This window comes from Ranitomeya variabilis, chromosome 1 (genome assembly GCF_051348905.1).
Source record: "Ranitomeya variabilis isolate aRanVar5 chromosome 1, aRanVar5.hap1, whole genome shotgun sequence".
Lineage (NCBI taxonomy): Eukaryota > Metazoa > Chordata > Amphibia > Anura > Dendrobatidae > Ranitomeya > Ranitomeya variabilis.
In genome coordinates this window covers 800,645,593-800,669,948 of record NC_135232.1, presented here as the reverse complement: position 1 = coordinate 800,669,948, position 24,356 = coordinate 800,645,593, and the positions used below count along the sequence as shown (strand labels likewise).

The window sequence follows — 24,356 nt, the reverse complement described above, 5'->3', positions numbered from 1 at the left end:
TAACTATTGTTTTGTACAAAACTATGAAGTAAATTTACAAAAGTTAAAATATATACGCATAATACAATTTAGCAATATTAATACATTATTTTAGTTTTTTAGTTGAGACCTAGTAAATGTCTCAATTCTTTCATATATTGCTCGGACCAATATCAAGAGCAGTTCAAGTCACCTGACCAGGACTGCAGGTCCTAAACAGAAATTCTGCCCTTTGCATATATAAGTATAGAAATAACACTTCATTCTGTACAAAAATATCAAATAAATTTACAAATATTAAAATATAAACACATAATACAGTTTAACAATAGTGATACATTATTTCATTTTTTCGGTTGAGACCTAATGGATATCTGGTTTGTAAATTATATATCCAGAAAGCTTCTCTGGTGAGAAGCCGTCTTTTAACATCACCTCCACGCTGCGACATTCCTCATACTAGACGTGCTTCCTGCGTGATGTATAGCAAAGTGTTTGGCAACTGCTGATATATTACGATTCCCAGCATTAATACTGGCCACATCTCTCAAATGCTCTGATATTCTCACCTTTAGTTTCCTGGTGGTGCATCCTATATAAGAGACATTACAGGAGGTACAGTCAATCTTATAAACAACATTATTGGTATGACAATTAATAAAATCCTTAATAAAATAGATTTTGTTTCCTCCTTGTTTTGAAAAGTATTTTTTGTTACAGCATTACGACAAGTACTACATGCTGTAACACCACATCTAAAAAAAAAACCTTACAATCTAACCAGGTTTTTGATGTCGCTTGAGGAATATGAGAGCTGGGGGATAATGTACTGCCAATTGTCGGCGCTCTTCTTGCCACTATATTCAGTCCATCTTTTAAGATTTCGGAAAGCACATCATCCTCCTGTAAAATAGGTAATCTTTTTAGGATTATGTTTTTTATGTCCGAAAATTGAGGACTATACTGGAAACAGACATATGGTTTGCTTTTTATTTTTTTGGGGGGGCGATGTGTCTACCGTACCAGACTTTATAAATTACATTAACGCAAATGAATATGGAATCAGATTTACCCACAGATGGGATGCGGATAAAATGTCATTTCTAGATTTGGATCTGATGGGGGTAACTAACAAAATAATTGGAAGTAAAACTCATGTGAAGCCCCTAAGTGGTAATACTATATTACACGCAAGGAGTAGTCATCCAAGACATACGATAAAATCTATCCCGGTAGGGGAGTATACCAGGTTAAAAAGGAATTGTAGTGGGGAAATGGATAGAGATGAGGAATTTCACCATTTGAGGGCCAAATTAAAGAAGCGGGAGTACCCCAATTGGACCCTGGATAGGGCATATAAATTAGTATGCAGTAAATCCAGAGATAATTTTCTTAGAACTAATATAGAAAACAATGAAGGTAAAGAAAAAAATAAAAGCAAACCATATGTCTGTTTCCAGTATAGTCCTCAATTTTCAGACATAAAAAACATAATCCTAAAAAGATTACCTATTTTACAGGAGGATGATGTGCTTTCCGAAATCTTAAAAGATGGACTGAATATAGTGGCAAGAAGAGCGCCGACAATTGGCAGTACATTATCCCCCAGCTCTCATATTCCTCAAGCGACATCAAAAACCTGGTTAGATTGTAAGGGTTTTTTTAAATGTGGTGTTACAGCATGTAGTACTTGTCGTAATGCTGTAACAAAAAATACTTTTCAAAACGAGGAGGAAACAAAATCCTATTTTATTAAGGATTTTATTAATTGTCATACCAATAATGTTGTTTATAAGATTGACTGTACCTCCTGTAATGTCTCTTATATAGGATGCACCACCAGGAAACTAAAGGTGAGAATATCAGAGCATTTGAGAGATGTGGCCAGTATTAATGCTGGGAATCGTAATATATCAGCAGTTGCCAAACACTTTGCTATACATCACGCAGGAAGCACGTCTAGTATGAGGATTCAAGGAATTGAACATGTTAAAATGTCGCAGCGTGGAGGTGATGTTAAAAGACGGCTTCTCACCAGGGAAGCTTTCTGGATATATAATTTACAAACCAGATATCCATTAGGTCTCAACCGAAAAAATGAAATAATGTATCACTATTGTTAAACTGTATTATGTGTTTATATTTTAATATTTGTAAATTTGATATTTTTGTACAGAATGAAGTGTTATTTCTATACTTATATATGCAAAGGGCAGAATTTCTGTTTAGGACCTGCAGTCCTGGTCAGGTGACTTGAACTGCTCTTGATATTGGTCCGAGCAATATATGAAAGAATTGAGACATTTACTAGGTCTCAACTAAAAAACTAAAATAATGTATTAATATTGCTAAATTGTATTATGCGTATATATTTTAACTTTTGTAAATTTACTTCATAGTTTTGTACAAAGCAATAGTTATATTTGTATATGCAAAGGGTAGAATTTCTGTTCAGGACCTGCAGCTCTGGTCAGGTGACTTGGACTGCTTTTGGCATTGGTCCAAGCACAATACAAAAGAATCAGTATGTGCCTGTTAGGATTATGCATTGATTAAGATCTGACACGATCGAAACGCGTCGCATATTTCTTGTACCTAAGCATTTGCATGCATGCAAGGAGTTATGGAATTGGAGGAATTTTAAGGAACAAATAAAGAAACATTGTTTTATGGAGCCGAAACGCCCTTTTTTGTTAATATAATCAAACAAGTCCCATTGTATTGATAAAGGAGATTCTTAGACTTGTAGTTCCACTAACTGCTGAGCCCTGTCCTCTTTTAGAGAGGGGAGATGGGACACATCAGAGGCGGATAGCTGCACATAACTGTAAACCATCAGATGTAGCAGAGCTGAAGCGGTCATGTTGCCCTTTATGTGCTGTGTATTAGACCAGCAGCCCCCAGGGTTATGTCAGAATATCGCAGAGGAACATGATGGGACATTAGTACAAGACGTAATGTGAGCAGAGGAGCATGATGGGACATTAGTACAAGACATAATGTGAGCAGAGGCGCCTGATGCCCAATAAATGTGGTATATAAGAAACCACAATAAGATTCCCCCAGATAACACACAACTCCCTCAGCTCTGCTACTTCCATACTGATGCCGCCTCTGCTCTGCTACTTCCATACTGATGCCGCCTCTGCTCTGCTACTTCCATACTGATGCCGCCTCTGCTCTGCTACTTCCATACTGATGCCGCCTCTGCTCTGCTACTTCCATACTGATGCCGCCTCTGCTCTGCTACTTCCATACTGATGCCGCCTCTGCTCTGCTACTTCCATACTAATGCCGCCTCTGCTCTGCTACTTCCATACTGATGCCGCAGCTGTCCGGTCTCCTAGTAACAATTTTGCACAAGTCTTGACACCTGGAGATCAGTCACATTGTGCAGTAATTCTGTTACATTTAGTAAGACCATAGGCTTCTCACTAGATTTCTAATGCACGGAGCCGATTTGCACCATCCACTAAGCTGCAGCTCTGCAGTGTGTGCTGGGACCTGTAGTTCCACTCAAGCTGCACAGCTATAAGCTAGTAAGTAACCCCTGCCCCAGAGACTGGGGGCTGCATATCCCTCCTGTAGCTTCTAAAACTCCCAGCACAAAGTCTGCCTCCCATTCTCATCGCATAAGTAAAACAAGTGCAGTCCGCCCTCCTTCCCCCACACCAGCTGCAGCGGACTGAGGAGTCAGACAGGACACACAGCACTGGCCTGCTGGAGGTCACTCGGCAGAGCAGGGAGCCTGGCTGCATCTGCAGTGAACCAGAGAAGCTCCTGCTAGGTGTTGAGGATAACTAGGAACCACGTGACACAGGCAGGTCACATGACTCGTCCCTGCAACATCTCCGCTCTGAAGACTGACTGAGGTGGGTTAGTGGGCGGGCCGACCCCAGACTAAGAACCCGCACTAAAATTTAAAAAAAAAAAAACACACACACACACACACACACCTTGCTCGGGTGCTGCCCCCCCAGCATGCTCCCACCCCAGGCACGTGCCCTCAAGTGCCTAGTGGCAAATACGGCCCTGCCCGTAATCATCAGTTAGAACAGAACCAGCAGCAATCTGTTAAAGTTCTGCAGACAATTTTTCTGCCCATCTACAAAAATAAAAAATAAATAAATGATCCAGTTGAAATCAGTTTAACACTATTTTAATCATTAAAGGGTTTGTCCACTACTCTGGCAACCTCTTCTGAATCCCTATAAATCACTCATTAACCCCTTAGTGACAGAGCCAATTTGGTACTTAATGACCGAGCCAATTTTTACAATTCTGACCACTGTCACTTTAAGAGGTTATAACTCTGGAACGCTTTATAGGATCCCGCTGATTCTGAGATTGTTTTTTCGTGACATATTGTACTTCAAGTTAAATCGCATTCGTTTTCACAAAAATGATTTTTTCGCCCACAAATTCTTATTTTCACAAGGGTAACAGGAGAAATTAGACCACAAAAGTTGTTGTGCAATTTCTCCTGAGTACGTCGATACCCCATATGTGGGGGTAAACCACTGTTTGTGCGCACCGCAGAGCTTGGAAGAGAAGGAGTGTCGTTTTACTTTTTCAATGTAGAATTGGCTGGAATTGAGATCGGACGCCATGTCAAGTTTGGAGAGCCCCTGTTGTGCCTAAACAGTGGAAACCCCCCACAAATGACACCATTTTGGAAACTAGACCCCTTAAGGAACTTATCTAGATGTGTGGTGAGCACTTTAAACCCCCAGGTGCTTCACAGAAGTTTATAACGTAGAGCCGTGAAAAAAAAAAAAGAAAAAAAAAAAAAAAAAAATCGCATTTTTTCTACAAAAATGATCTTTTTGCCTCCAAATTTTTATTTTATCAAGGGTAACAGGAGAAAATGGACCACAGAAGTTGTTGTACAATTTCTCCTGAGTACGTCGATACCCCATATGTGGGGGTAAACCACTGTTTGTGCGCACCGCAGAGCTTGGAAGAGAAGGAGTGTCGTTTTACTTTTTCAATGTAGAATTGGCTGGAATTGAGATCGGACGCCATGTCGCGTTTGGAGAGCCCCTGATGTGCCTAAACAGTAGAAACCCCCCAAAAGTGACCCCATTTTGGAAACTAGACCCCCCATGGAACTTATCTAGATGTGTAGAGAGAACTTTGAATGCCCAAGTGCATCACAGAAGTTTATACTGCAGAGTCGTGAAAATAAAAAATATATTTTTTTTTTTTAACAAAAAAGATTTTTTAGCCCCCAAGTTTTTATTTTCACAAGGGTAACAAGAGAAATTGGACCCCAAAAGTTGTTGTGCAATTTGTCCTGAGTATGCTGGTACCCCATATGTGGGGGTAAACCACTGTTTGGGCACACGGCAGAGCTCGGAAGAGAAGGAGCGCCATTTTGGAATTCAGACTTTGATAGAATTGTCTGTGGGTGTTATGTTGCATTTGCAGAGCCCCTGATGTACCTAAACAGTAGAAACCCCCCACAAGTGACCAAATTTTGGAAACTAGACCCCCTATGGAACTTATCTAGATATGTGGTGAGAACTTTGCATTATAATCTTCTGTGAAGCACTTGAGCATTCAGAGTAGTGAAAATAAAAAAATATTTTTTTCTTCCACAAAAAAGATTTTTAGCCAAGTTTTTATTTTCACAAGGGTAACAGGAGAAATTGGACCCCAAAAGTTGTTGTCCAATTTATCCAGAGTACGCTGATGCCCCATATGTGGGGGTAAACCACTGTTTGGGCGCACGGCAGAGTTCAGAAGGGAGGGAGCACCATTTGACTTTTTTAGCGCAAAATTGTCTGTCGTGTTTGGAGACCCCCTGATGTACCTAAACAGTGGAAACCCCCCAATTCTAACTCCAACCCTAACTCCAACACACCCCTAACCCTAATCTCAACCCGATCCATAATCCTAATCACAACCCTAACGATAATCACAACCCTAACCCCAAAACAGCCCTAATCTCAACCCTAACCATAACCCTAATCAAAACCCTAAATCCAACACACCCCTAACCCTAATCTCAACCCTAACCCTAATCCCAAACGTAACCCTAATACCAACCCTAATCCAAACCCTAACCCTAATCCCAACCCTAACCCTAACTTTAACCCTAACCCTAGCCCTAACTTTAGCCCCAACCCTAAGGCTACTTTCACACTTGCGTCGTGTGGCATCCGTCGCAATCCCTCGTTTTGGACAAAAAACGGATCCTGCAAATGTGCCCACAGGATGCCTTTTTTGCCCATAGACTTGCATTACCGACGGATGGCCACACGTCGCGTCCATCGTGCACTGGATCCGTTGTGTTTTGGCGGACCGTCGTCACAAAAAAAGTTCAATGTAACTTTTTCTTGTACGTCGCGTCCGCCATTTCCACGCATGCGTGGCCGTAACTCTGCCCCTCCTTCCTCCCCAGGACATAGACTGGGCAGCGGATGCGTTGAAAAACTGCATCCGCTGCCCACGTTGTGCACAATTTTCACAACGTGCGTCGGTACGTCGGGCCAACGCATTGCGACCGCCCCGTACCGACGCAAGTGTGAAAGAAGCCTAAGGCTACTTTCACAGTAGCGTCGTAGTCGGCCCATCGCAGTGTGTCGGGCCGACGTACCGACGCTAGCGTTGTAAGCGCCACACAACGGGTGCAGCGGATGCTGTTTTTTCAACGCATCCGCTGCCCCATTGTGAGGTGCGGGGAGGCGGGGGCGGAGTTCCGGCCGCGCATGCGCGGTCGGAAATGGTGGACACGTCGCACAAAAAAGTTACATGTAGCGGGTTTTTTTGTGCTGACGGTCCGCCAAAGCACGGCGCATCCGTCGCACGACGGATGCGACGTGTGGCAATCCGTCGCAATGTGTCGCTAATGCAAGTCAATGGAGAAAAAACACATCCTGCAAGCACTTTTGCAGGATGCGTTTTTTCTCCAACGACGCATTGCGACGGAAGCCAAAAAACGCTAGTGTGAAAGTAGCTTAACCCTAGCCCTAACCCTAAATTTAGCCCCAACCCTAACCCTAGCCCTAGCCCTAACCCTAATTTTAGCCCCAACTCGTCTCTTCTGCTGGCCGGCAGATGGCAGCAGATGGCGGGCGCACTGCGCATGCGCCCGCCATTTTCTTTCCCGAGGAAGAAGCCGGCCGGCAAGAGGAGACGCAGGAGGACCCAGGGACACCGGGTGAGTATGATAGGGTCCCCGAATCCCCCTATTTCTCTGTCCTCTGATGTGCGATCACATCAGAGGACAGAGAATTACAGATCGCCTTTTTTTTTTTTTTTTTTTTTTGCGGTCGCCGGTAAACAGTTAATCATGTTCTCTGGGGTCTCGGCTACCCCCGGCAGCCGAGACCCCAAAGATCTTCCGGGTGCCGGGCGCACTGCGCATGCGCCGCCATTTTTTCCGAGAAAAAAAATGGCGGCGCCCATCGGGAGCCACGAGGAGCACCGGGGGAGATAGGAGAGTATTGGGGGGCTATTGGGGGCCATCGGGGACACTATTTCTCTGTCCTCCGATGTGCGATCACATCGGAGGACAACGAAATTAAATGGCAAATCGTGGTTGTTTTTTTTTGTTGCGACCGCCGGTAAACGGTTAATTACCGGCGATCGCAACTCGGGGGTCGGTAAAACCCCCCCGAATCATGTTCTCTGGGGTCTCGGCTACCCTCGGCCACCGAGACCCCAGAGAAAATCCGACTCTGGGGGGCGCTATTCACTTTTTCCACAGCGCCGTTAATTAACGGCGCTGTGGTTTAAGTACCCTTAGCGGCCGCCGTTAAAAGGCGTATCGGCGGTCGTTAAGGGGTTAAATATTATTACTATTATTATTTTTATTATTTATATAGCACCATTAATTCCATGGTGATGTACATGAGAAAGGGGTTACATTCACAGTTATAGATATTGTTTACAATAAACAAATTTACAATGACAGACTGGTACAGAGGGGAGAGGACCCTGTCCTTGCGGACTTACATTCTAATAATACATATACTCCCCTCCGGTGCCAGCAGCGGTTCCACATATGTCTACACGGGCTCTGTCATGTGATCCCTACAGCCAATCAGTGCTTGCTTCTTTCGCCCCTCCTTCAGACACATCAAAAGATCTGGAGGAAGTGAGAAGGCAGCCACAGCCCTCACATTCTGCATATGTCAATTACATCCGTAGGAGTGGAGAGTGAAGACCGTGCTAATTAGATGCAGGGATCGTATGACAAGGTCTTGTGATCCCCAGGAGAGCCAGAGCAGACACCAATTGAACGCCATCTGCATCGGAGGGGGGTAGAAAAGTTATTTTACTGAGGGGAAACACAGGGATTCAGAAGAGGTTGTCCGAGTAGTGGACCACCCCTTTAATAAATATATTTACCAACATTTAGAGAGATGGCATCGTGTACTGTATATTTCTATTGCACGAGTTTGGGTATCGTGCGTTGCCAACAATCTTAGTGCAATAATTAAGTGTAAATTTGTCTCACTTTTAAATAACCTGTCATTCACACGAAGACTAGAGTAGGCGCCGGATCAAGACAAGCGATGACCATTGGATCAGACCGCCCGTAGAAGAGTATAATAAAAGATATTTTTTGTTTTATAGAGAGCACATTGGGGGACTTCTCTACGGCATTCTAGAATCTATGTGAATGCTTAGAGGCCCTACTTTATATGGGAAAAACTTGGTGACAGAGTCCCTTTTAAACTGGTACTCCCAAAAGATGTCTCTCTTGCTACACATATACACCAAGGAGCACTCGGCAGCAGCTCTTCGAAAAAAACAGACATAAAAGGGTGTTTAGGTTGGGTGGTCCTCCAAAAACTTAACGTGTATGCCGTTTATTCTGTGTGACTTCCACCCCCCACACACATTGCGATCAATTGTCAGGTTCGGGGAACTAAGTAACTTTATGGCTAATCTCGAAGACAAAGCTTTGAATAGATCTTTGCGAGTGAAGAAAGTAGGTCTTCAAGCTAAATTTTCCTTTAAATGGCCATGTCAAAACATCACGTGTTTGGTTACCTAAAGCCCTGCTCAGCTACACAAGTTGTTTTTTTTCTTTTAATTATTTCCCACTGCAAAGGAAGACACTGAAGGATCTACTAAAATAGACCTCATTCGTGGTTTGGGTATATGCTCATGCTTAAGATGGATGATACCTAGATTCTTGTACATATTATTGACTATAGTTAAGAATGGGCATCAAAACACAAAATTATATACACATGTATTTTTTCATACAATGGTGAAGTTTATAATAGTGAATGCATAAGTGCATATATCCTAAATATGTATATACATACATGTATTGGACCATAGGTATGGAAAAAACCCTCGATGAGAAGTTAATTGCAAAGGAGAAAAAGATCATCATAAAACAATGGTAGTTATAAAAGATTATAGACCTTACCCATTTGTGTGTTAGCCAGTTATTTCAAAACAACACTGAGCAAATTTCTTTGTTTAATAAGCCTTGACTGAGTACAACTAGTTTCACATTTGCAGTTGAGTCTGCAGCATCTTGTCCGCAACCACAAATGCATGCAAAAAACGCATGCCAACGCAGCGTTTATCAGCATCAACTATGACAACAAAAACACTGCGTTTGTATGCGTTTTTTCATGCGTTTGCGCTTTTTATGAGCATGCGTTCAATATTTCCAGGAGAGGGGGGGGGTCTCAATGGACGTGTCTAAATCAGTTCCTGGACATGCGCAGTCCGAATTATGAAAGTGCATCGTACGCATGCGTTCCAATAGACAGTAATGCTGTTTTTTTAACGCACTCATCCGCATGCCTTGCGCATATTTCACGGAAATTTGCAGCCTCAAAAATTGCAACATGGTGCGCTAGCCGCACCCTGCGAAAAGAGGCATGTGTAAGCGAACGCAGGCGAATGCATGCAAAAGCATGTACCTGCTTCACAATGTAAAAGATATGAAATCAAGACGCATGCGGATGTATGTGTCAGAAACGCTGCGGACACAACTGCAAATGTGAAACCGGCCTAAGAAGGTGCCCAATAAATCTAAAAGATTAGGTGGGGCAGGATTACCTGACTTACAGCGCTATTATTGTGAAGCCGAAATTGTAGCCCGCTTTTGGATTAGAAACATAATAGAGTTGACCCTAAGGAAAAGACAAGAGAGGCCTCCTGACCATTTCTGGTCTCACTACTTAGGACAAATGGATCTTAAAATACAACATACCTCCTAGTTTAGGAAAGTATGGAGATGCCAAGACACAATATGTCTTAAGAGAATCTTCCCTACCAAGTTAAAACAAAATAACAAATTAGAGACTCACTCTTTGCAGTAACCCAACGCTAATGCATACTTTACTAGGCTATTACCAAACAGTAACCACATTAATGATGTGACTGTTTGATATACTAAAAGTTAAGTGGCGACATGGAGAAAATAATATTTCAATTTCACAACTGCGAAACTGCTATAAAGTTGGGTCATTAGGGATGTCTTGTTAAAAAGGTGATATTTAGAAAAATCACCAGTCTGAGGCTTACCACTTTTCTGAAATAAAGGGCAGCCCCTCAGTCATAGGTATTCTTTAAACCATTCACACTAAATCCTACTTTCACCTTCCTGACCAGGTCAATTTTTTCCAATTCTGACCACTGTCTTTTTATATTATAATAACTCAGGAACACTTCAACGGATCCCATCGGTTCTGAAACGGTGTTCTCATGACTTATTGTACTTCATAATAGTGGTAAAATTTCTTTGATATCACTTGCATTTGTGAACGAAAAAAAAAAGGAAATTTGGCAAAAATGTGGAAAATTTAGCAATTATCAAATTTTCAATTATTATGCACTTAAACCAGACAGTTATGCCATACAAAATAGTTGCTAAACAACATTTTCCACATGTCTATTTTACATTAGCACAATTTTTGAAACAAATATTTTTTGTTAAAACGTTATGACTTAAAATTTAACCAGCGATCTCTCATTTTTACAACAAAATTTACAAAAATATTTTTCTTTAGGGACCACATCCTATTTGAAGTGACTGAAGGGTCACTGACAGAAAATTCCCAAAATTGACAACATTCTAAGAACTGCATCACTCAAAGTGCTCATAAACACATTCAAGAAGTTTATTAGCCATTTAGGTGTGTCACAGAAACTAAAGTAATGTGTAAGGACACGGTCACAAAATGTTTTATTTTAGCTTAGACCCAATTTTTTTTTATTTTTTTTTCCACAAGGATAACAGGAGAAAATGGACCCTAAAATTTGTTGTGCAAGTTCTCCTGAGTAGGCCAATACTCTATATGTGGAGGAAAACTACTGTTTGGGCGCATGGCAGTGCTCGGAAGGAATGGAGAGACTGTTTGGAGTGCAGACTTTGATGGAATGGTCGGTGAGCACCATATCGTGTTTGGAAAGTGACCCTCTTTTGGAAACTACACTCAAGGAATTTAGCTAAAGGCATACTTATAGTAATGATAATAATGCTTTTGGTTTTACTTGTGTATAAATTTATCATGTGGCGGTATGTGCAAGTTGTGCAGGGTACATCCATGTGTGGCGGTATGTGTATGTTGTCAACAAGATAAAAACATTTTATGCCTGTGGTACTCTTTGAAGCACTAATGCAAAGGCCAGGTTTCACAAGGGTAAATTGTGTCTTTTCGGATTCCCCTCTTGGAGCCTACTGTGCCCCTTTTTTTGTGTCCTTCCCTTTTTCGCTGTTCGAGGAACCTCTGCTGGAAAATGCTGACCTAGTCTGGGATGATATGGGTTCTACAGGTACAGGGACCCTCACCTTCCTGAGTGACAAACATTAGGGCCTTGATGACTACCTCCTGAATTTGAAGGAAGGTCCTCATATTGCCTGCAGATCAAAACAGCACAAAACAGTGCCATCTGTACAATGTGATTGGCCAACTTTTTGGACCATACTTTAGCTTTTCGCATGGCACAGCGTGGTTTGAGGACTTGATCGGAGAGATATACATCACCCATATACTAATTATAATCCAAGATACAATATGGGACTTGTGTTGTGGTACCCTGGAAAGTGACAAGGGAGCTGTTGTAACAGTGTACGGTGGTCAAGATAAGGACATCCCTCTTGTCCTTACACTTGACCACAAGCATGTTATCACTGCATTGGGTTCTGCTGTCACAGCGTAGGGAGGCCTCTTTGAATTTTTAGCACAGTGCCGCATGCAACTGTACCTCTGACAGAGGGTCTGGAAGAGTGGGATGCTGGTGTAAAAGTTATGTAGAGGTGATAACCTTTATCCAGCAGCGGGTGCAGCAATTCCCACACAATTTTCCCATTTCTAGGACAGGGGGAATATCTGGGTGTCCTTCCCTTTGTAGACCCTAAATCTGTGGGTATACTCTGAGGTACTCATTGTTGGAATATTAGCCTCCCTTAAAAATGAACCAGAGATTCATCTATAGATGTCCCTTTGGGTGTTGACCACTTCGGCAAAAAGTTTGCTGAGGCGTACAACTAGTGGCCGAATTTTATACAGACGATCAAAGTTAGGATCTTCTTGGGGAGGACACTGCACATTATCACTATAATGCAATTATTTTTGGATCGCTTCAAACCATGTCCTTGCCATACGGAATACCAGTGTGCTGTAGAGTATATCCGTACTTCACTATTGCCATAGCTCTGCCCATATGCAGCACAATGCCCCAAAATGTCATTTCTGCTGCATTGATAGGGGTCCATCTGGTGTACGATGACGTGGGATTTTGGCACAAACAATTTATTTGTTTTGGAAAAGAAAAAAAACACTACCTTTTTACCTATAAGGCGACTATTTTTTTTCTAAAACAAAAAACGGATGTGACTTACACTGCGACGTCCACTACCCTACCTAAAAAAAAAAAAGAAAGCCTGTTGGCGCAGTCTCTGATCAGCAGCAATACTTAAAGGGCTGCAGCCTTGGGAAGAGCAGAAATGCTCAATGCAGGACGCTGCAAGTGGAAAAACCACAAAAAAGTGCGCAAAAAATACAATTGGGAGTGGGGTGGATTGGAGAACTGCTGCTGCTGTGGTGATCACACAGCAGCCAGCATAGCAGATCGCAGGAGCAGGAGGATCACACAGGCCACCAATGAATTTCTCTCTCTTAGGGTAACACATTGATGGGGGGGGAGTGGCTACAATCATTGTACATGACAACTCTGAGGTAAAGATAGTGTGCAGAGTGGTGATTGCTACTTTAGATTAACCCCTTTGGCACCGATTTGCTTTACAATAGTTCTTGACTAGGGGATGAGCGAACCTGAACAGTGAAGTCCGGTGTCCTTACAGAACACCTACTCTTCGAGCACGGACACCAAACACGGACTGACAGTGCGGCAAACACTGTTTCCGATTGGCGGTAAAATCACCACCGCCAGTCAGACAGCCACGGTTCCCATGCTGTCAAGTTACAGGGCGAGTCGACTGCTATGATCAGAGGTATAAAGTTTAGCTCCGGTCACAGGTGTCACTTGATGGGACTACTGCTCCCATCAGCCGGCGCCTGCTACCGATAACAGCGAGACCAGGAGCGACTCATGAGAGTATTGATCAGCTGGCACATGTGCTGTAAATAAAAAAAAAATTATTAAAAAAAAAATAAAGAGAAACTGCGTGGGTTCCCCTGCATTTTTAAAACCCAGTCAGGCAAAACTCACAGCTGGGGGCTGCAAACCTCAAGCTGTCAGCTTCAGCAAGGCTGGGTATCAAGAATAGAGGGACCGGAATTAAACTGTATACCTCCGATAACAGCTGCGTGCTCACGCTCCTTTTGACAGTGCGAGAACCGTGGCTGTCTTAGCTGGGTTATGATTTTACCGCCGATCAGAAGCAGTTTTTGACGCGCTGGATGTTCGGGGCCTCCATTCAACTGAATGGGGTCGGGGTACTGTTCTTGTACCCCCAGGGCAACGTGCAAGGCTGGCCTACTGTCAGAGAAATAGCACCACTGTACACGGCACTTTGTATACGGTATATATGTACAGTTAGGTCCATATATATTTGGACAGAGACAACATTTTTCTCATTTTGGTTATAGACATTACCACAATGAATTTTAAACAAAACAATTCAGATGCAGTTGAAGTTCAGACTTTCAGCTTTCATTTGAGGGTATCCACATTAAAATTGGATGAAGGGTTTAGGAGTTTCAGCTCCTTAACATGTGCCACCCTGTTTTTAAAGGGACCAAAAGTAATTGGACAGATTCAATAATTTTAAATAAAATGTTCATTTCTAGTACTTGGTTGAAAACCCTTTGTTGGCAATGACTGCCTGAAGTCTTGAACTCATGGACATCACCGGACGCTGTGTTTCCTCCTTTTTGATGCTCTGCCAGGCCTTCACTGAGGTGGTTTTCAGTTGCTGTTTGTTTGTGGGCCTTTCTGTCTGAAGTTTAGTCTTTAACAAGTGAAATGCATGCTCAATTGGGTTGAGATCAGGTGACTGACTTGGCCATTCAAGAATATTCCACTTCTTTGCTTTAATAGACTCCTGGGTGGCTTTGGCTTCATGTTTTGGGTCATTGTCCATCTGTAGTATGAAACGACGACCAATCAGTTTGGCTGCATTTGGCTGGATCTGAGCACACAGTATGGCTCTGAATACCTCAGAATTCATTTGGCTGCTTCTGTCCTGTGTCACATCATCAATAAACACTAGTGACCCAGTGCCACTGGCAGCCATGCATGCCCAAGCCATCACACTGCCTCCGCCGTGTTTTACAGATGATGTGGTATGCTTTGGATCATGAGCTGTACCAAGCCTTCGCCATACTTTTCTCTTTCCATCATTCTGGTAGAGGTTGATCTTGGTTTCATCTGTCCAAAGAATGTTCTTCCTGAACTGTGCTGGCTTTTTTAGATGTTTTTTAGCAAAGTCCAGTCTAGCCTTTTTATTCTTGACACTTATGAGTGGCTTGCACCGTGCAGTGAACCCTCTGTATTTACTTTCATGCAGTCTTCTCTTTATGATAGATTTGGATATTGATACGCCGACCTCCGGGAGAGTGTTGGTCACTTGGTTGGCTGTTGTGAAGGGGTTTCTCTTCACAATGGAGATTATTCTGCGATCACCCACCACTGTTGTCTTCCGTGGGCGCCCAGGTCTTTTTGCATTGATGAGATCACCAGTGCTTTCTTTCCTTCTCAGGATGTACCAAACTGTACATTTTGCCACTCCTAATATTGTAGCAATTTCTCGGATGGGTTTTTTCTCTGTTTTCACAGCTTAAGAATGGCTTGTTTCACCTTCATGGAGAGCACTTTTGACCGCATGTTTACTTCATAGGAAAACCTTCCAAATGCAAGCACCACACCTCAAATCAACTCCAGGCCTTTTATCTGCTTAGTTGAGAATGACATAATGAAGGGATTGCCCACACCTGTCCATGAAATAGCCTTGGAGTCAATTGTCCAATTACTTTTGGTCCCTTTAAAAAACAGGGTGGCGCAGGTTAAGGAGCTGAAACTCCTAAACTCTTTATCCAATTTTAATATGGATACCCTCAAATGAAAGCTAAAAGTCTGTACTTCAACTGCATCTGAATTGTTTTGTTTAAAATTAAATTGTGGTAATGTCTATAACCAAAATGAGAAAAATGTTGTCTCTGTCCAAATATATATGGACCTAACTGTATATATATGCCACATATATACGGCGCATGTCAGAAAGGGGTTAAAGGGAGACTGTCAGTAGGATCAACTCTCCTAAGCCATCTATATGGCATGTAGGTCATAGGAAGTTAAATAAAATGATACACTGATTCCCTGCGATTCTGTATCTTATTCCAGAGAAATCCTTTTTTTATATGTAAATGAGCTGTTCAGCACTATGGGTCGGACACAGATCTCCCAGAGAATCTGCGTCAAGCGATTATTTTAAATAAAAGGAGGCATTACCATTGTGAGACATGTAACAAATACAGAACTGAACTTGTCTTCTTACAAACACATTACTTGCTGCAGCTCTCACTGCTCTGCTGTATTACAACCCTGTCTGCTGTGTGAGATGGAAGCTAAGAGGGACCAGCAGATGTGTCAGGTATCATCACACACAGCTCTGCAGTGAAATCAGGAAAGCGGAGAGCAGCCATTACACATCACACTGGTGCCTCCGACCATTTAAAATAAGCTCTGGAGGAAGATTCTCATGCAGATCAGTGGCAGGCCCATGGGGCTGAACAGCTCATTTACATATAACAAACATGGATGTCTCTGAAATGTGTAAATGTATATGCAGTATGTTGTAGGTTTATTAGTACATTCGCAGATAGTCATCTTCTCTGGTTTCCAGCGATACTTCGTCCCTCCTGTGGGTCATGTGACAATTATTCCCACTCGTCGGGTCACACTGGGGTTTACAAGTGAGCTGCAGTCACACTAGCGAATGGCACGATGCTCTGCTGCGACCGGGAGCCTAGTGTCACACTACTGTGCTCCGATCCTCTCGCACGGAGAGGCGGAGAAAGTAATTTCTCCATCTCCTCTACTGCCAGTGTCTGCGTATATCGCACAGCACTCGGATGATATCCGAGGGCTGTGCGTTGTGTCACTCGCAACCAAAATGTGGTAAATTCTGTACTTAAAGGGAACCTGTCACCCCCAAAATGGAAGGGGAGCTAAGCCCACCAGCATCAGGGGCTTATCTACAGCATTCTGTAATGCTGTAGATAAGCCCCTGATGTATCCTGAAAGATGAGAAAAAGAGTTTAGATTATACTCACCCAGGGGCGGTCCCGGTACGATGGGCGTTGCAGTCTGGCGCCTCCCATCTTCTTATGATGACGTCCTCTTCTTGTCTTCACGCTGCGGCTCCGGCGCAGGTGTACTTTGTCTGCCCTGTTGAGGGCAGAGCAAAGTACTGTATCGCGCAGGCGCCGGGAAAGGTCAGAGAGGCCCAGCACCTGCGCATTGCAGTACTTTGCTCTGCCCTCAACAGGACAAAGTACGCCTGCGCCGGAGCCGCAGCGTGAAGACAAGAAGAGGACGTCATCTGATGAAGATAGGAGGCACCGGACCGCGACACCCATCGGACCGCCCCTGGGTGAGTATAATCTAACCTCTTTTTCTCATCTTTAAGGATACATCTGGGGCTTATCTACAGCATTACAGAATGCCCCTGATGCTGGTGGGCTTAACTCACCTTCCATTTTGGGGGTGACAGGTTCCCTTTAACCATACATGATATAGAAACCCTCCATCCTGGAACAGAAAGTACATGAGAAAATGTATTGGCCAGTCAGCCTCCCTAGTGCCCTATGGACATCTTTTCCGCTCAGTTTGGCATTCTTTGCTTCCATTTCTAAAATGGTTGCCACACTGTGGCATTGTGAGTGTATGGCAAGTCTAAACTATGCCTCCTCTGCCTGTACTGTCCAACAGCACTGGAAATAAGGAGAGGCATGGTGTAGGCTTGCCATTGCACTCCCTATGCCACTGTGGTGGCCATCTTAGTGTTCTGTTCCTCCTCTTTCTAACATGAGCAGAAGAGGCAATAAGGCAATAGACGTAGAACGGGTCATCCACATAAAGCAGGGAACGACAGCTATCATAAGAGATGATATGCCAGAAGAAGACCAGAAACACCCTTCAGACTGGACTGTTTGTATAATAAATAATTTTTTTTGTGCATTGCAGAGGAATATTGGAGACATACAGCTTTCTAGTATGCTATTTACCAGGCCTTACAGGTGCTGGCCGTACTGTATATGGGGAAAGCCTGATGACTTGTGTCCTTTAAGGATGAAAGATCCTAAGGATAGTTATTCAATATACATGTCCTGAAATTCCAGGGTTATCGGCTGTGATAGAGGTGTTACCTGGTATTGCAATCCTATCTGTGATAATATGGAGCCTTGCTGTAAACTCTTCCTGAAAGCAGAAAATGTGAGTCTAATAGCCTCAGTGGCCAGTGTGAAAACTGCACCACTGGACAACCCCTGCTTAGTCACTTTCAGTGCCTTATATTAAATAAAGGCAATTGATACTCCCCTCCCACAGCGGCGCCGTTCCAGCATTGTCAGCACTGCTATTCCTAGACAATAACATGACACTGTTGTGTTACGTGACCTCTGCAGTCAGTGGCTGATGTTCGGCTGCAGCACTTCAGAGCACACGTCCGTTCTGATGGAATAGTAAAAAGCTGCAGCCAATCAGCAGCCACTGATGTGACAGCAATGTCATGTGACCCGGGGAGAATAGCTATACCAACATCACAAGAACAGAACTGCTGTGTTAGGCTGTTATTTATTGATTTTATTTTATATGGAGAGCTGAGGTAATGAATCAGGGGTTGTCCAGTCCAGGACAATCCCTTTAAACTTTCAGAAGTGATTAAAAAAAAAAAAAAAAGTCAAAATGGTTGTATAAAGTACTATTACATCATGTGTCCACCTCAATATGGAATATTTGATGGTCTTCAATAAAAGAGGTTGTCCACTATGTACGAGATGTACATACTCCTGGTCAGAAGCCGTCTAGTAGGAGCGGCCTCGATCCATACAAGTGTTATATTAAGCGAAGCCGTGCCCACTAGACTGCTTCTGCCCTGGAGTATGTATATTGCATACATCACTGCCATTCCCCACTCAGAAACCCGTGAATCCTTGCAGTGTACAGCGTGTGCTGGTGGGGAGGGGGAGGGGGGATTAACCGCTTAGTGACGGAGCCAAATTTTTTTTTTTTAAATCTGACCAGTGTCACTTTGTGTAGTAATAACTCTGGAACGCTTCAACAAATCCCATTGATTTGGACATTGTTTTTTCGTTACACATTATACTTTATGATAATGGTAAATTTAGGTTGATATTTTTATAAATAAAACAAACAACATCAGAAATCGACAAAAACGTAAACATATTTCGAATTTTCAAACTACGAATGATTATCCCTTTAATCTATATAGTCATACCATAGCAAAACATTAATAAATAACATTTCCATTGTGTCTGCTTTAAAATCGGCACCATTTGTAAAATGTTATTTTATTTTGTTGGCATTTTAGGAGGTTTAGAAATGTAGCAGCAATTTTTACTTTTTCCAACAAAATTTATAAACTTTTTTTTTTTTTAGGGACCTATCCAGGTTTGAAGTGACTCTTGAGGTCCAATATATTGTAAAATCCCCAAAAGTGATACCATTTTAAAATCGGCACCCTTTGACATATTGAAAACTGCTGTCAGGTAGTTTATTAACCTTTCAAGTGCTTTTCAGGAATGATTGCAATGTGACATAACAGGAATCAAAAAGTGTATTTTTACCACCTAAATGTCGCTAACTTCTGAACAGGCCACTGTAGCCGACAGACTCTAAGGCCGCTATTTGGTAGTGAACTGCCATGGTAAACATCAGGACCACACAATGATGATCTAAGGGTGCCAATCGGGATAAAGAGGGAGCCCCCACACTCAACTATTTATATGATGTAGTCACTATTGACAGCAGCATCTAAGGGGTTAAACAGATATGGACGGTGTCAACACTGATCGTGGCTGATGCAGCAAGTTGTCAGCTATGGTGTACAGCTGTATGTGGATGCTAGTCTCTCTGGATGGACAACTCTACGGTAAATTAAAGTCTTGCTGATTGAAAAGCTGTAACAAACTGTACATAACACTATAACATGGTTGCCAAGAAGACATTATATAGACTCCCACCATCTAAAAGTAGGTACTCACCTATGCAAACATCTATCTTTCCTTTAATTGCTGCTTCGTGTAGAGGAGTGTAGTTCCAATTGTCTCTTGCATTAGGGTCTGCTCCTTGGCAAAGCAGAAGCGTCACAACTTCAGCATGACCAAAGGAACAAGCATTGTGCAGGGGAATAAGACCGCCATCATCTCTAGCATGAACGTTCGCTCCTGTCTGCAGCAGATGCTCCACAACGTCTTTTCTTCCAAACCCTAAAGACAGTTTCACACACACACAAAAAAAAAAAAGGGGTTAGCATTTTACTGATAAGTAACATTTCATTTGCCAATATTCGTATTTCAGAAGAGGAATGATGAGGAAAGGATAAATACAATACTAATGTCAAACTCACACTGAACTCTTAAAATGTTGCAGTAAGGATCTAGCACAGATTTATGAAGTTGTCAATTAGAAACACCTTACATAAAAGGATATGGACGCCTTTGAGGACAATTTTCTCTTCACTTATATGAATGTTTTTCTGGCTAGAAATCATATTTTGCAATTGGGATTTGCTTAATTTTTTTGTAACTTTTTAAAGCTCTATTCTTCACTGTACATAGCTGAGCAGAGGATCTGTTATCTGTAAATCCGTCAGTGAGCTCATTATAACAGCAGTTTGTAACTGCTCCTCCAGCTTAGCCAATCTATGACCACATCAAAAGTTCAGCTTTCATATGATCATAAATCAACTTAAAGGCGTATTCCCATCTCCAAGATCCTATCCCAATATGTAGTAGGTGTAATAAATTATTAGCACATGCCTCCAATTGGGGCCCGGAGGCTCAGCCTGTCACTTGGCAGTGAATTCTCGGCGGACACGTGTCAAGGTAATATGTGGATGAATGGGGACAATGCGGTTTGTGTCTGTGTGGGTATATGAAGGGAAGCAGTAACTGCACAGGCTATGTGTTCTTCTATTATGGGCAAAACCATGCCTTTAGTTTGTTTTGGACTTGTTGGTGTATCTCCATGCCCTCTACAGTTGTTGCACAATTAATGCAGATAGATATATGTGCAAATACTAGATAATTCTTGATTGAGAACATGCAACAATGTTGTCTATTAAATATTTACACCAGCACTAGCAAAAAACTCTATAAGATCTAGCAGACAGGTCTAACAGGAATCTCTGCGTCCTCCTCTGAGTGCTGGCCTCTGTTTGCTTGGTCTGAGGCACCAATCTGTTTTATTTGTTTTGCAATATATATTGATGTTGAATAAATTTATTTACTTTTACATATTGTTGAGAGACACTTCTTGATCCGAATATGGTCAATCACTATAGGATCTATATGTTCAAAACCCCAATTATAAATGTAGCATAGTTCTTCTGGTTCGCTATGTCTCTTTCTTTATGTGCAGGCATTGCAGGAACTACAGTAGCTGTCACTAAATCAGTGGTCGTAACTATGTATATCTAAGGTCCTGCAATGCCTGCGCATGAAAAAAAGATAGCAAATCAGAAGAACTATACTACATTTATAACTGGAGGTACTTACTAATATTATACATACTACATACTGGGCTAGGATTTTGGATATGGGAATACCCCTTTAAGTTCAAAGGAGAAAAAGTAAAAAACTGTCATAATGAGCTGCTGACAGATTCAGGTTTAACTCATTCTGCTATATGCGGTTTAATAAAACCCAACTCAAAGTGAATTAAGTAAAATGCATGTATTAAAAAAATAATTGCACCTAAAAAGGTGTCCCGAAACCAATATTGATTTTCATCCTAGATGTCTATTTTAATATACTTTTTCTCCTATGGTTTAATTGAATTCCCTACCGATCCATCTCTAATCTGTTTTATTTCTGTTTTTAGGGAGCAGAGGCCATTACTTGAGCTTGAGTCAGTTGTCAATTCTTGAGTGCATGCACTCCCTTGTCACTGTGCAAAATCCTTTGAAATGCGCAGTGAGAGTACGCTCCCTCGCTGGCTCTAAATAGAAGCGAGGAGCCAGCAACAGAGACCTGCCCTGCACCTGAAAAATGTCTCATGCATACAGCCTTAGTACAGTTACTTTTGTAAGAAACCATGATAAAGGCATACAATGACATACATGATAAAGGTACATACAATTTTTCCAGATTTTTCGGTATTAGGATCAGACTTTTCAGTTTTGATCTGTGTCTGTTTTTAACAAATATGCATCAGATTTATTTAATATTCGGAAGCTTCACAACTATATGCTTATTGTATTTTTTTTTTCACTGACCCATTCACTTCAGTTTGCAAGTTTGAGATGTAGATCGAAAAAAAATTGTCAGCACAAAAAGCATAACCCTACAGTATGTAATGTGCCAGTGTGTGGTTAGTGACTAAAAAAAAAAAACAAAAAAAAAACACTGCATACGTTTGTGAAAACCGTGTGAATGAGCTCTAAGGGTATGTGCACACGTTGCGGATTTGCTGCGGATCCGCAGCGTTTTTTGAGGTGCAGAAACGCTGCAGATCCGCAATCGATTTACAGTACAATGTAAATCAATGAAGAAAAAAAAATGCTGTGCACACTTTGCGGAAAATCCGCTGCGGAAACGCTGCGGATTTAAAGAAATAGCATGTCAATTCTTTTTTGTGAATCTGCAGCGTTTTTGTACCCCTTCCATTATAGAAAACCGCAGGGGTAAAAACCGCAGCAAATCCGCAAGAAAATGCAGCAAAAACGCACAAAAAAACCGCAGGTGCGTTTTCTGCCAGGAGAGACAGAATCCGCACCAGAAATTCCTAAGCCTAATCCGCAACGTATGCACATAGCCTAATACTACTGTGTGGCATAAGCATGCATGGGGAAGGCTCAGGAGCAGAGTCCGTCCCATATTCCTCCCACAATAATACAATGGAGGGCTCCCAAAGCAGTTACTGAAGGCTCCAGTCACAACCAACATGTGGGATTCATAGATTATTCATTTCACTACACACAGTGGCTTGTGAAAGTATTCCCCCACACCCCCGCTATTTGTGTTTTGCTACCTCACAACTCGAAATGTCACTGGTTTTTTTTTTTTTTGTTTGTTTGTTTTAACCTCTTCACCCCCAAGGGTGGTTTGCACGTTAATGACCGGGCCAATTTTTACAATTCTGACCACTGTCCCTTTATGAGGTTATAACTCTGGAACGCTTCAACGGATCTTGGCGATTCTGACATTGTTTTCTCGTGACATATTGTACTTCATGATAGTGGTAAAATTTATTCGATATAACTTGCGTTTATTTGTGAAAAAAACGAATATTTTGCGAAAATTTTGAAAATTTCGCAATTTTCCAACTTTGAATTTTTATGCCCTTAAATCACAGACATATGTCACACAAAATACTTAATAAGTAACATTTCCCACATGTCTACTTTACATCAGCACAATTTTGGAACCAAAATTTTTTTTTGTGACGGAGTTATAAGGGTTAAAAGTTGACCAGCAATTTCTCATTTTTACAACACCATTTTTTTTTTAGGGACCACATCTCATTTGAAGTCATTTTGAGGGGTCTATATGATAGAAAATACCCAAGTGTGACACCATTCTAAAAACTGCACCCCTCAAGGTACTCAAAACCACTTTCAAGAAGTTTATTAACCCTTCAGGTGTTTCACAGGAATTTTTGGAATGTTTAAATAAAAATGAACATTTAACTTTTTTTCACACAAAATTTATTTCAGCTCCAATTTGTTTTATTTTACCAAGGGTAACAGGAGAAAATAGACCCCAAAATTTGTTGTACAATTTGTCCTGAGTACGCTGATACCCCATATGTGGGGGTAAACCACTGTTTGGGCGCATGGCAGAGCTCGGAAGGAAAAGAGCGCCATTTGACTTTTCAATGCAAAATTGACTGGAATTGAGATGGGACGCCATGTTGCATTTCGAGAGCCCCTGATGTGCCTAAACATTGAAATCCCCCACAAGTGACACCATTTTGGAAAGTAGACCCCCTAAGGATCTTATCTAGATGTGTGGTGAGCACTTTGACCCAACAAGTGCTTCACAGAAGTTTATAATGCAGAGCCGTAAAAATAAAAAATCATATTTTTTCACAAAAATGATCTTTTCGCCCCCAATTTTTTATTTTCCCAAGGGTAAGAGAAGAAATTGGACCCCAAAAATTGTTGTGCAATTTGTCCTGAGTACGCTGATACCCCATATGTGGGTGTAAACCATTGTTTGGGTGCAGGGCAGAGCTCGGAAGGGAAGGAGCGCCATTTGACTTTTCAATGCAAAATTGACTGGAATTGAGATGGGACGCCATGTTGCGTTTGGAGAGCCCCTGATGTGCCTAAACATTGAAACCCCCCCACAAGTGATACCATTTTGGAAAGTAGACCCCCTAAGGAACTTATCTAGATGTGTTTTGAGAGCTTTGAACCCCCAAGTGTTTCACTACAGTTTATAACGCAGAGTCGTGAAAATAAAAAATTCTTTTTTTTTTTTTTTTTCACAAAAATGATTTTTTAGCCCCCAGTTTTGTATTTTCACAAGGGTATCAGGATAAATTGGACCCCAAACATTGTTGTCCAATTTGTCCTGAGTACGCTGATACCCCATATGTGGGGGGGAACCACTGTTTGGGCGCATGACAGAGCTCGGAAGGGAAGGAGCGCCATTTGGAATGCAGACTTAAATGGATTGGTCTGCAGGCGTCACGTTGCATTTGCAGAGCCCCTGATGTACCCAAACAGTACAAACCCCCCA

General features: G+C 42.0%; 1 protein-coding gene across 2 annotated transcripts in view; it reads right to left on the bottom strand.

Annotated features, from left to right (window-relative positions):
• Nucleotides 1-24,356, bottom strand: part of TNKS (tankyrase) — a 316,862-nt gene that overhangs the window by 272,460 nt on the left and 20,046 nt on the right. For both annotated transcript variants that reach the window (XM_077273969.1, XM_077273977.1), the window contains exon 2: nt 19,653-19,877. In XM_077273969.1, the coding sequence (XP_077130084.1) occupies nt 19,653-19,877 (225 nt within the window). The remainder of the gene's footprint in view (nt 1-19,652; nt 19,878-24,356) is intronic.